Genomic DNA, 13,670 nt, shown 5'->3' with positions numbered 1-13,670 from the left:
CCTTGAAGCATTGAAGCAATAAGACATTATTCAACACTGGAAGTACAAATATTAAATAAGACACAGTCCCTATACTCAAGAAGCTTATGGTCTAGTTGGGAATATAAGCTATATATATATATATATATATATACATACATAATTTAAATGAGAATATCACATATGCATAAGACTAGTACAAATAGGAAAAGGAAAAATTTCTGTAAGAACAGGGAAGCCATTCTAGATCTAGAGGAGGGTATGCAAATTATACCATTGGAATGATGCTGTCTTCCTTCTCTCCACCCAATTCCTTTCAGTTTCGCACTTCCATGCCTTTCCTTATACTGTTTCCTATGCTTTAGAATGCCCTCTCTCCCCCTCTTCAATTAGTGGATCCCTAATCATCTTTTAAAATATAACTCAAGCTTCTCTGATAGCCTGTTGCCTGTAATAAGCCTTCTCTCTTGGGCCTCACATAGCACTTTGTCTTGAAATGTACTTATCACATAATAATATGTTAGCATTACTTGTATAAGGTTCACACACAACTCACCCCCACTAAACAGGAAGCTCCATAAGGATGAGGAGTGTCCCAGCTCTGCCAGCTTCTAACTATCTCTAAGGTTCAGTTGACTCACCTATAAATTTAAGGGGCTGGGCTAAAATCTCTTCCACTTCCAACAATGTATGAGCCTTATCAGACTTTTCTCTCTTCCTCTAATGATGCATGCTGATATAAACACAAAGGACCTTAAATAAACGTTTGCAGAATCCATGTAGCATACTTACTGCATAAAGGCTAATAGTTGAGCTGGAAACAGTAAGATCAAAGATCTAGAGCTGCATCCAGAAATCTCAGAAACCATCTAGTTCAACTTCTTGTTATAGGTGAAGAAACTGAGGCTCAGGTAGGGAATGACTTGCCTAAGGTCATATAAGGAGTATCAGAAGTGGAATTTGAACCCAAATCCTCTGACTACAGAACCAGTGCCTATTCCACTGTATTATGAGACCTCAGAGGGTTTGTTTTGGGCAATACAATGTATAGAGCTGGAAACAAGCCAAAAAAAGTCAAACTTTGTCCAGGTGCTTAGCAAATAAACACAAGTATTTGTCTTTTTCCAAAGCTAGCAGCCCATCATCACCTTTCTTCCCATGTGCTTAATTCACCCAAGCTGTCCAGGCAAAACGCTCCTGAGAACTGAATTCCACGTCTCCTCCTTTATGGAAGACACAAACGGTAACCAGGCTGAGAAGAAAAGCTACAATCCGTGGAGACTGCACTGCCATAAGGAACACCTGACTCGGATGTACTCTGAGTACCAAGAAAACAAAAAGCATCGTATCCTTGCTCAGATTTCCTCCCAGGACACCCAAAGTCAGTGGGAAAAGCTAGTGTAGAACAAAACTATCAGAGAATCACTGACTTAAAGCAGGGATAAAGTCCAGAGGACACTTCAGTGAGACAGATTTATCCAGAGGTGTGAGGGACAATGCCTTTGCATTGAAAGGCTTAATGCTTGGACAATTCTTGATAGTTAACAATATTCACCGGTTAAACCTATCTACAACTTTTTTTTTTCCTAGTTAGGTTTCTCTATACAGGAGTAAAAGTAGCAGGTTGGCTGCTGTAAAGATTAAACTTCTCTAGTTGTTTGTGGCAGTGTGGCATTGTGGATAGAGTACTTACTAGTCTTAGAGTTAGGAAGCCTTGATCTGAATGGAGCCCCTGACACTTCCCTGGCTGTGTAATCACTGACAAAGATACCTCAGTTTTCACATTATTAAGGTAGATATAATAGTTCTTGTAATATCTACTTCACAGGGCTGTTGTAAGGCTCAAATGTATAATGGAGATAAAGTACTTTGTGAAACTTAAAGCACTATAGAAATGTCAGCTCTTATTATAAGGCAGATTATAAATAGAAGTGGCAGCACAGACTTCTACCCAAACATGGGCAGCTTTGACTCTCAACTGCAGGGTCCCCTTGCAAAGAGAATTACTACTTCACATCCAATATGAACATTATAGACAGCGGTGGTCAAGAATGGAAAGGGGGAAGGCAAAGAGATACATAGGGGCATGGTTCTGGGACCTCCAACTCCCAGTCATTCACTGATTCATGTTTACAGAGCTTCTGATATACACAGTCTTCCACCTGGAGCCTACATGCAAATTATCTCACAGAAGTACCACCATACACATTAGTAGAAATTTATGAGCCTGGGACCTAAAATATTAGGCCAAACAAAAGAGAAATTAGGGTGTGAAGATAAAAATTTGAACTAAAACTATAACTGTCACCCCCAGAATAACCAATATCTGCATTCCTGCTGTAATGCCTGAAAGAATGGACTGGGCTGGTGGAAATTTTTGCTGACTGCTATTTGCAAAAACTGCAGAAATACAGTCAGTATTCTAGGAGAAAATCATTTTTCATGTTGGAAATGATTTGCCTCCCTCCCTGGTTGCTGACGTCACTGGGGATCGTGTCAGTATGAGTCATGCTGTATGGGGTGGGGCTCAGAGAGACCAGCAAAGTCTCACCATAGTTCCCCTTCTATCCATCCAAGATCTCCACAAAGGCCTCATTAAACTATTGTGAATGTAAGACTGAGCTAGCATATTTCTCAGAGGCAGCGATGGGGAAGGAGGGCTGAAATCATGCAGCGAGACAGTAAGAGCACACAAGGCTAAGCCATCCAGGATCCCCTCGTAGGGGAATTGGGGCTTAAAAAGCCCCCTAGTCACTGCTATGTCCCCACAAACTGGTGGCTTGTTACAGTCACATTTTTGTACCTCTGCTCCCGAGGAAATTTTTTTTCAGGAAAATTATTCCAGTGAAATTAATATTCCTTCAACCTACCTCTGAAGTTTATATCATTCCACTTCCCTAAAAAGATATTGGTCCATTTATTTACTTGTGATTTTATCCCTATGATTTTAGGCTATAAAATGTAGATTGTGCACAGCCTGCCAGGGATCTCATGCCTGCATCTAAATTTAAATCAGAGAGAAAAGGAACTATCCTTAAAATTTCCCCTAAATAAATGGGCTTGTTAAGCAGTCAGCATTCACTGTCTTGAATTGTTAATAGCATTGGTAAGTTAATAACACTGCTAATGTCTTGAATTGTTAATAACACTGGTATGCTTGTCAGTAATGAAAAACTGGAATAAAAGAAACCCAACCAAAGCATGAAATTCAATTCCTAGGATTGTCCTACCTATCCCCTATGGGGGCAATATCTCTTCAATTCATGGTGTTTTCCTTAACTTAGCATGACCAGGGTTTTTGCTGCTTGAAAATGTAGTGTCAAAGTACAAGTATCCTTGCATTCTTGACCTGAAGATGGGCACCAGGCAACATGGAGATGATGCCTCAGAGGAGAAGAAAGCCCGCCACATAAAGAAGTGTGAACAAAGCACCTCTGCTTCCCTTGGGGTTCGCATCTGTGGCATGCAGGTAGGATGTATAAACAGTCTAACAGTACATGTGTCCCATATTTGCCCTTCACATCCAACAATATTGAGTGACCCCTAGAAACTTCTCCAGACACATGAGTGGCCCATCATTTAAAAGGAGCACTGACAGTGAACAATGAAATATAAACCTTATTATGATCTGGGTCTATGTTTCTTCAGCTCACCTGTCACTATCATAATATTCAAAACGTACCATTTTGGTACTTGATCTTACAGTCTTGGGGCAATTGAAACTTTCAACAATGTCTATGTGACTTTTGCCTACAGAATGATTAAGACGTTTAATATTAGCAGGTGCCAGGATTTGGGAGAAGGACTGAAAGAAAACAGTTTCACTGTGAGACTCTGTGACTTCCTAATTTCCAGTTCTTTCTAATGACAGAACTGAATCCTTCAATTCTCTGATGTTAAAAGGAGAGTGTAATGCCTGTGTTCCCATTAGTAATTTACCCTTCTTAATCTACCATTTTTTCTTACTGATGCCATTGGTTTTGATTAAGAATGTGTAAAGACTAAGTTAAGGCAAAAGGATGCTTAATTTCATTTTCCTGATACAACAGTTCATTTTTATTGCTCTGCTACAGCTTACACAAGAAGCTGCAGAAAAATAGGAGGAAATTAAGCTTTTCGTGCTCATTCATTCTTATGGTCTGTCTAGTCAGAGCAAAACTAGACGACGATTTGGCAGTAAACATTATAGCTTTCCTTAATTGAAACTGCCACCCCGTAAAGCGAGGCATTAAATCTATAAATTTGCTTCACATACATCCCATAGAAAATGTGGGATACTACCCTCACATGAGTGAAGTATGATGATTTGTAGCATCAACTGCATCTTTCTCTGGACCCCAAATTTCTTAAACTGATCTGATTTATTTAATAAACAATACCAGCTATGTACTACACAAAAGCTAATTTGGCACATGGGCCATTGAAAAGAAAGTAGGGAGGGGCGGCCAGGTGGCTCAGTGAGTAAGAGTACCGGCTCCAGTGTCGGGATGACCTGGGGATCAAATCCAGGCTCAGATACTCAGCACCACACCCAGAAATAACTGGCCGTGTAACCTTGAACAAGTTACTTAACCCTGATTGCTTTAAAAAAAAAAAGAAAAGAAAGAAGTAGGGAAGCTATCAGCTCTTTCTTGGAGGTTTCTTTGCAAATGGAATCACAGACTTTTAGAACTGTTGTGACCTAAGATATCACCTAGTCCAATCCTTTTGTTTTACAGAGGAAAAAACTCACTGACTTCTGACTTCCCCATGTTCACCCAGATGAGTGCAGAACCAGGGTTGTAACCCAGGGCCCCTGAACCTCAGCCCAGAACTCTTTCAGTCATGTCTGACTCTTTGTGATTGGGGTTTTCTTGGCGAAGATACTGGAGTGGTTTGTCATTTCTTCTCCAGGTCACTTGACAAATGAGGAAACTAAGGCAAACAGGGTTAAGTGACTTGCCCAGAGTGACACAGCTAGTATGTATATGAATCCAGATTTGAACTCAGGAAGATAAATCTTCCTAACTCCAAGTTGGGCATTCTATACATTACACCACCTTGCTGCCCCTACTGATTAACAAAATATTAAGAGTACTACAAGCCTAGAACCCAAAATTCCTCCTGTAGAGTGAGAACTTTACTCCAAGAAATCACAGGCAGGGGGCAAGTGTCAACAACTTCACATCATACTGGACCCAACCGCAGTACGTCAAACTTTCCTGTCTGCTATGCCAGCCTCTTGGCATGGCTTAGCTGCTGCTACCCACAACTATAAGGGTAGAAAGAAGGAGAGGAAAGTGGGAGGGAACCCTATTACTACGCTGTGCTCCATTCATGACCACCAAAATTTTTATCCTGTCTTCTTCCTTCTGTGACTAAGTCACTACGGGAGCATAGTTAGTGCCAAGGAGCTAGAACCATCAGTACTACAGAGCTACCCTGCACCATTCACCTTACTCATATTTCTGTGAACCTCACTGATAAAAAAAAAAAGTTAATCTAGCCTACTATCCAGAGTGTTGGGTACAATTTTCAAATTTTCATTAGATCTATCTACGTAATATTTATTAAATTTGAATTGAAGAGGGACAGAATCAGGGCTCAAATCATCATTTGGAGGATAACACTGAAATTCCATAAGAAATAAGATATATTTACTTTCTCACTGTTACAGTAGTGAAATATTTTCAGTTTAGGGTTATTTAGTAAGAAAGCCTAACCTTTCTTCCCATCCCTATTCTAACCCCACTCCAACCTATTCTTTACAAATGTGCCAGGATAATCTTCTTAATGCAAAGGTGTGGCCACATTAGTCCTCTTCTGGAAAAGCCACCTTCAGGGTCTTCTCATCAGATTCTGATAAAGGATAAACTAGCTTTCAAGACTCTCTGATTGACCTTCCCAGCCTTCTCTGACACTATGCCCCCTTCACACACACCATGGTCGACCACACTATACTCTTGGTTCCTCATGGTTCTTCTCCTGCTCTTGACTGTTCACAAGACCTCACTCACCAGTATGGCACAATGGAAAGAATGCTAATTATTTGTGTGACAACAGGACAGTCAGTCAACTTTTCTACTCTATAAATGGGAATAGTGATGTTCATACTGCTTCACATGGATGTGAGGAGAGCCTTTTGTAAGCTTTAAAGCACTATAGAAATGTGAACTATTGTTATTATTGTTAGAAGTCAGTACAACAGACTCACCATATGGAATCAGAATTGTAGGTTTGCTATTGATTCACTACCTGGATAAGCCTGGGTAAACCACTTAGCATTATTTCCTCACCTGTAAAATTTCCATAAAGTGGGAGCACAGGTAATCTCTAAGATCCCTTCTATGACTATGTAGTATGATCTTATCAATGGATTGCTTCCCAAAGACATCCAATGCACTTCAACAAACACTGATGAAGCAGTTCAGGGGTGCAAAGCCCTGGGGATACAAAGACTAGAAAAAATAGTTCCATCAATCAGGGGGAAAGGTGGCAGTGAGTATAACATGCCCATGATCACTGGAATACTAGATAGAAAAGGATAGGGCCAGAGGAGAGATCCAAAGTATTACAGATAAACGTGAAGGAAGGAGAGAACACTCCAAAGCAAGAGCAATCAGGGAAGGCTTTAAAGAGGAGTTGGAAACTATGCTGAGACTCAGAAGAGGAAAGGAATTCTAAAACATAATGGTGAGGAGGGATTACGTGCTAGAGAAGAGTGGGAAGGGAAGGTAGAGAGAAAGAGGGGGAAGGGAAGGGAAAAAGATGGGCATGAGGGAGTGGAGGGTAAGGAAGAAGGTATGGAACAGAGAGGGATGTTCTTGGTCTCTGGGATCTTCCCAAGGGTCCTTGCCATCTGTCCCCTTGCCCTTCCCCTGAGAGCTTCTTCCCACTTCTTCCCACTAAGCTGGGGAAAACCACTGTCTTCACATCTCCATCTACCGAAGGTCTACCTTCCTTCTTTCCTTCCTTTCTCTATGAAGTTTTCCTGACTCTCCAGCTGAAAATGATCTCTCCTTCCTCAAATCTCTCCTTGCATTTTGTCTGAACCCTTCCTTCCCACTTAATACACTCTCCCTTACAACCCTGTAATTTGTGAGCAGGCCTTTCTTCCCCTATTATAATGTAAGCTGCCCAAGAGCAGTGTCTGTGTTGCATCTGTCTTTGTATCCCCAGTGCCTAACACACAGTAGACACTCATGGATTTGCTTCTAATGACATGAAATTAAAGTCCCAAACAGAAAGTATTTTAAAACCTAGGAGTCACATTTGCACTTAATGGTGGTTATCAGAAATGTCAACCATTTCTAAGCTGTTTCCTGGAAGCTTGACTATGCTTTATATAAGTTCATAATGCTACAACATAATAAGAAACGATTTTCAGGAAAGTTTTCACTCACATTTTATTCTTGCTCTCCTTTTTTAACCCAAGGTTTATCAAGCTGATTCAAACCACTTTCTCTGCAAAGATAAATATTATGGAAGGAAACTTTCAACTGACGGGTTCAGGAAAACTCTCTATCAGTTCCTGCACAATGGCTTACACCTTCGAACAGACCTTCTGGAACCCATCCTCTTCCAACTCAAGGCTCTCCTCTCAGTCATTAAGAACCAGAGCTCCTATCGGTTCTACTCCAGTTCTCTCCTCATCATCTATGATGGACAAATGCCCCCAGAAAGAACCACAAGCAATCACCTCCAGGGATGCTTGCAGAAGACAAACTGCTCCTCTCCAGAAGGGCTCTCCAAAGTTGATATCCGTATGATAGACTTTGCACATACAACTTACAAGGGCTCTTGGAACAACCAGACCATTTATGATGGACCAGATCATGGCTATATTTTTGGCCTAGAAAATCTCATCCAGATCCTTCAGGGTATCTCAGAGGTTGAATGACACCTGATGAGACTGCAAGGACTTTGCTGGGGTACAGTTCTCAAAAGGGACCTACTATTTGTAAGGGTAGACTATGCACCCCCACAGCTTTTGAACTACCATGTCTGCTTATAAGAGCTGTTTGGAAGAAGAGCCCAGGAAGCTTCCTATATAAGGCAGGAGACTTTTATGGGAAATAACGCTAAAGCCCAGCTGCATGGAAAACCCACATTTAATTAATTCCACATACTCTTGAATTACAACATAAAGCTATTAGCACCAAAGTAGAATTCAACTGAGCAGCTAGGTGGTGCAGTGGATAAGAGTGCTGGGCCTGGAGTCAGGAAGAATCATCTTCCTGAGTTCAAATCTGGCCTCAGAAACATACTGACTATGTGACCTTGGGCAAGTCACTTAACCCAATTTGCCTCAGTTTCCTCATCTGTAAAATGAGCTGGAGAAGGAAATGGCAAACCACTCCAGTATCTCTGCCAAGAAAACCCCAAATGAGGTCAGCAAGAATTGGCCATGACTGAAAACTACTAAACAAAAAGAATTCAATATATATAGGTACATTTTGGATGCCATTCAAGAGTATTTAGCTACTGAAGTAACAAAATGACCTCTTCAATGGGTAAATTTACCTACCAATTGGTCCCATAGCATGGACCTCAAGGACAATGCTATTACAAGGTATTGGTGTATTTGCATCTAAGACTTTCTTCCATTTCTTTTACTACAATCCTACAGAAACTGTGAGGCAACTAAAAACACTACCTGAAAAAAGTCTTAAAGACATAATATGGATAACCTCAATGTCTTTCTGATTAGATGGGCTACTCACTCTGAAAAATGCATGAAGAGTTCATTAAGGAGTTTTATCCTTTTCCAGAGACATTTTACAAGGTACAGAATCCAATAGAATGTTTACAGGTCTTAGCTTTTTTTTCTTTTTCACTCAGGCTCATAATGGTGGGCCAACAACAAGATTTTGCGTGAGTAATGGCAAAACCAACAGACTAAATTCTCCATCGCCATAAATCAACACCTATGTGTCTCACTGAGGCTAACTATATAGAATCATGAATGACCATTAGAATGATTCTGTTATGCATTAACCATGTTGAGACTCATGCTATGACATGCAGCTTCAAATAGGGTAAGAATTAGTCAAGGATGAGCCACTTATGATCAGCTATAATTTATATATATAAAGTTTTTATTTATTTTGGGAGGAAGTCTGGGGGTGAGGAACAGAGAGAAACAGGAGGCCTGAAGGGACACTGGGAAAATGTTTACAAGATTAGTGGATAAATGTAAATATGGAGCAAGCTGCAAAAAGTTCTAATTAATTCCTTTCCGTGCAGGGTGAAAACCTATTATAATACCCTATTACAGAGATATAGAACTCAATTAAGAAAATAAATTTGTTAATAAAATTGTTTGGGTCACTAGTGCTTATTTGGTGTGTCTGATTACCCTTTCTGTTTATTTATTCTAATCATCATGCAATAGAGTGATTCCATTTCATAAGTGACTTGAGAATTAGTGGAAAGCAGAGGGGAGAGCTAGGCTTTGGCTTTACGGAGCCAAGATTCAAGTCCCTATTCTTTCAGTTACTAGCTGTGTGATCCTAGGAAAGTGGTTTCCCTCTGTGAGACTCAGTTTCCTCATCTGTACAATGGGAAAAGTGCTTTATTTAAGCTGGAAACCACTATTCTAAGCTGGAAAATTATAATTCATCAATTTCCCATATTTACTTACTTACATTCCTTCTAGAGGAAGCTAAGTTGGTTAAGAGTTCTTGTTGACTACAAAATACTTGTGCTGATTTGCAAGGCTGGCTACCAGACCTGACAAATAGGTCTTTCACTTGAACCTTATTCAAGAAAAATTAAATAAAAACCTCTGAACCACCACAGGTAACTAACTACAATAAACTTTCATTTATGAAGTCAGTGGTTCAGCAGAAGGAACACTGGAGAGTAGTTCTGGAGACCCTATTTAAGTCCTGGTACTGCCACTTGGAATAAGTCCCTCCCCCTCCTCGGAGCCTCCCTCAATTTCTTTATCTTTAAGATCAAAGGGTCAGACTAGATATTACTAAACTTCCTTTAAGCACTACATCTCCAAGACCCCTTCCAGATCTTAAATTCTATCATTTTATGTTATGAGGATGAGGTTAGTAAGCCAAAAATAAAAAAGTTTTGATTTTGTAGTCAAATATATTGTCAAATTCCATTTGCCTCCCTATTTATAGGTTCAAGGGATTTGTAGCTGAAAGGGACATTAGATGTCATTTATTAAAATACCCTCCTTTTATACAGGAAGAAACTGGGGCCCAAAGAGATCACCTGAGTAGTAAGTAGCAGAGTAAGGGCTGCAAACCAGGCCTCTTGACGGCAAATTTGTTGCTCTTTCTATTATAGCATACAAATATTAATATTACAATTAATCTGCATTCCCTGAGAACATTGTTCACATCAGAAGCCAGTCTATAATTAAAATTTTGCTGAAGAAGTGTGACAGATGAGTGTCTGGTGATAGATTTGGAGTTAGGAGAAACCTAGGTTCTAATTCTACCTCACTCTTATTACCTGTAGCCCAAGGCAAGTCACCTAACATCTCTGTGCCTCTGCTCTTTCATCTAAAAAATGAGCATAATATTATTTGTAATAGCTTTCTTGTAAAGATCAAATCATGCAGGTAAAAAATCAGGATGCAAGTCTGTCTATGCCTGTCAGCTATTATTGTGGATCATCTGCTAAGCAAATTACTAAAACACAATTTTCATAATGCAAATCTCACCTACCATATTAAATATAGACTCTTCCAACTAGCTTTCAATCTCCTCTACAATCTGGCTGCAAAATCCATATTTAACCTATTTCCTTCTACTTCTCATACTATAAACTGTCCATTCTAGTGATGCTGGTCTCCTCACTAGCTCTCTAATACATGATACACATCCCTGCCTCCATGCCCTTGTCTTCTCCTCCATCCTCCTGTCTACCTGTTCAAATCCTATTTATTCTTCAAAGCCTATAATCCAGCCTCTTCTATGACATCTACCTCAATCCTAAGGACATCCTATATTAAAGAATAGGAGAGGGCATGTGGGATAGGCCTCACGGGGTTCACTGAACATTGGTGGAAGCCCTATAGTCTCGGGGCATGATCCTTGGCTTTGCAGGTTCAGAAATTCAATTTTATCATTTCACCCAAGATGAACGAGCTACAGGGAGCAGACTGTGTTAAGGGGTCCCCTGAACTTGTCTTTTTGAGTTGCCATATTTTCCAGAAACACTGGACGCAGAACATACAGGAAGCCCTAAATGTGTCAAGGATGAAGTGCCCCCCAACTCCCACCCTGCAGCTGACATAATGTGTTATGTGTTGTTTGCATCCCAAACTGCTCCCTGTGTGTCTTTGGGAGGCAAGACAGGCACCACTAGCCAGTCTTGTCAGGCTAGGAAAATGCTTATGCAGCTGGGATTCCTCTGCAGATAAGCAGACCCTCCTATCTTCATAATCTAATGGTTTCTTTTTTTTTTTCTTTTTGGAGGGCAATTGGGGTTGCCTTGCCCAAGGTCACATGGCTAGTTTTTGTGTTAAGTGTCTGAGGCCAAATTTGAACTCAGGTCCTCCTGACTCCAGAGCCGGTGCTCTATTCAGTGCGCTACCTAGCCACCCCCAATCTAATTGTTTCTAAGGGGAACTAATACAGCTTTCACCATCGCCTTGCCCATCCCCTTTCAGAGGGGTTTTGCCCCTTTTTTCCTACTTTTACCGTACCTTTCCTCTCCCATGCCAAGCTCCTTCCTGTTTTCTCTTCCTCCTTTTGTTATACTGTCACAAATATACAAACTTCTCTAAGGACTGGGAACCCCTTTGGTCTGCATGCATGTTCATTTATCTGGTAATAAGCCTGGTTTTCACATTAGCCTCATGACGTTGTGATTGCCTGTTGACAACTGATGCTGACCAAATGTTAAAAAAGCAACTGCTCTGTAAACCATCAAGCTGATTTATTAATTTACATTTGAGGGATATCTTTCTACTGACTATTATACTTCTGCTTAATATCTTGGAAACTCCACTAGCATCATAGCCTTTTAGAGTTGGAAGAAACCTAAGATACTCTTTAATCCAACTCCCTTGTTTCACAAGAGAAGAAATTTAGGGGCGGCCAGGTAGCACAGCGAGTAAGAGCACCGGCTCCAGTGTTGAGAACACCTGGAGATCGAATCCCGGGCTCAGACACTTAGCACCCACCCAGAAACACCTGGCCGTGTAACCTTGAGCAAGTTACTTAACCCCAATTACTTAGGGGCGGCCAGGTGGCTCAGCGAGTAAGAGCATCGGCTCCAGTGTCGGGATGACCTGGATCAAATCCGGGCTCAGATACTCAGCACCACACCCAGAAATAATAACTGGCCGTGTAACCTTGAGCAAGTTACTTAACCCCAATTGCTTTAAAAAAAAAAAAAGAGAAGAAACTTAAGGACCAGAAAAATTATATGACTTACCCAAGGTCACATAAGGAAAGTGACTTGAATCCAGATCTTCTGATCATAAACCCAGTGTTTATCCCACTACACCATTCTGTCTCCATGGTGCCTTAGAAGAAAAACTAGTTAGGTTTGTGCTATGTGTCAAACAAAGTCAGAGCAAAGGGAATTGAAACATCTTGGTGGATATTTCATATTTCATCTAGGATTTTGGAATAGAACACAAGACTGATGACTGTGTGAAGCTCTGTCTCACTTAAATTCAATTCATCCACACAAGTCATCATCCTCATGATGTCATTAGTCCCCTCTGAGAACAAAAGATGAACAACAACAAAAAGAACAATTTCATGTAAGCCTGAGATTCCCCAGCCTGTCTAAGAAGAGGAATTATGTTTCATGTTCCTCTTTGTAAGGGGATGCTACTCATCGTTTAAGTCTTGAAATCACCAGGGAGGGGCTAAGAGTATAGTGGTGCTGAACATGAAGTCCCTGAGTGAAGCACCATGGAGGTGAGTACCACAGTTAGCTGAACCCTCCATCCCCGCTAGGAATCACAGCAAACTGTTGGGCAGGACATGGCAGAAAGAAGACTTTGGGGGCTACAACCATTTGGAAATCTTCTAATAGATTCTGATCTATAGATTAGAGATCCCTGATCCAAAATGTGACAAAACATAAGCACCATTCTATAGTATACTTTTCTATAGGCTGCAATACTCTGTCTGCTCCTGGACAAGTACTGAATAAATAGGGAGAAAACGTTATTCTCTAGTTTCTCTTGTTAACCACCATTCAGTTGTTTACATTGGTCAATATGCCATCATCCTGCATTTCGATGTTCTTTCATCATCAATCATCATCAAACCACCACCACCACTGTCATTGTTGCCATCATCATTCCCCAAATCCCCCAAACTACAGCTTATTTTTTATTGATTACATTATAGGCTGCTTCAAGATGAGGTGGGTGGTGGCTTTCATATTTTATTAGTTAGCTATCTGCAAATCAGTCAAGAATAGGTTATTCCTAAATAGGGTCCCTAAAGGCAACTAATCCCTGCCATGCTGTGGGGGTTGTTGTAAACTTCTATCACAGAATCTGATTATTCACCTTATCCCTAGATTTTAAAATTTAACTTGGGCCCCATAACACTCTGGGGCAAGGGTTCTTTTTGTGTGTCAGGGACCCCTTTGTCAGCCTAGCAAAGTTGAAGACCCCATCCCAGAATAATATTTTAAGTGAATAAAATAAAACACAAAGGAAACTAATTATTTTGAAACACAATAATAAAAATATACTTTAAAAAAACAAGTTCAGG

The 13,670-nt window shown here is 40.5% G+C and overlaps 1 protein-coding gene and 2 long non-coding RNA genes across 3 annotated transcripts in view; 1 reads left to right on the top strand and 2 right to left on the bottom strand.

Annotated features, from left to right (window-relative positions):
- The window catches only part of LOC138150089 (uncharacterized), a 28,465-nt gene extending 27,330 nt beyond the window's left edge, over nt 1-1,135 (bottom strand). Inside the window, exon 1 of the long non-coding RNA XR_011165506.1 lies at nt 536-1,135. This is a non-coding gene — a long non-coding RNA (uncharacterized lncRNA). The remainder of the gene's footprint in view (nt 1-535) is intronic.
- IP6K3 (inositol hexakisphosphate kinase 3) overlaps nt 1-9,276 on the top strand; it is a 37,399-nt gene extending 28,123 nt beyond the window's left edge. The window contains exons 4-6 of the mRNA XM_069073474.1: nt 1,158-1,324; nt 3,273-3,448; nt 7,394-9,276. Coding sequence (XP_068929575.1) covers nt 1,158-1,324; nt 3,273-3,448; nt 7,394-7,858 — 808 coding nt within the window. The 3' untranslated portion in view covers nt 7,859-9,276. The remainder of the gene's footprint in view (nt 1-1,157; nt 1,325-3,272; nt 3,449-7,393) is intronic.
- Nucleotides 1-13,090, bottom strand: part of LOC138150090 (uncharacterized) — a 98,262-nt gene extending 85,172 nt beyond the window's left edge. The window contains exon 1 of the long non-coding RNA XR_011165507.1: nt 12,367-13,090. This is a non-coding gene — a long non-coding RNA (uncharacterized lncRNA). The remainder of the gene's footprint in view (nt 1-12,366) is intronic.
- Between the last annotated feature and the right edge of the window lie 580 nt (nt 13,091-13,670).

This window comes from Petaurus breviceps, unplaced genomic scaffold (assembly GCF_028583685.1).
Source record: "Petaurus breviceps papuanus isolate PSGF00001 unplaced genomic scaffold, PetGlider_PUasm1.0 90865, whole genome shotgun sequence".
Taxonomy (NCBI): Eukaryota; Metazoa; Chordata; class Mammalia; order Diprotodontia; family Petauridae; genus Petaurus; species Petaurus breviceps.
Note: the sequence above shows the minus strand (reverse complement) of the source record. Positions and strands in the feature narration are given on the sequence as shown.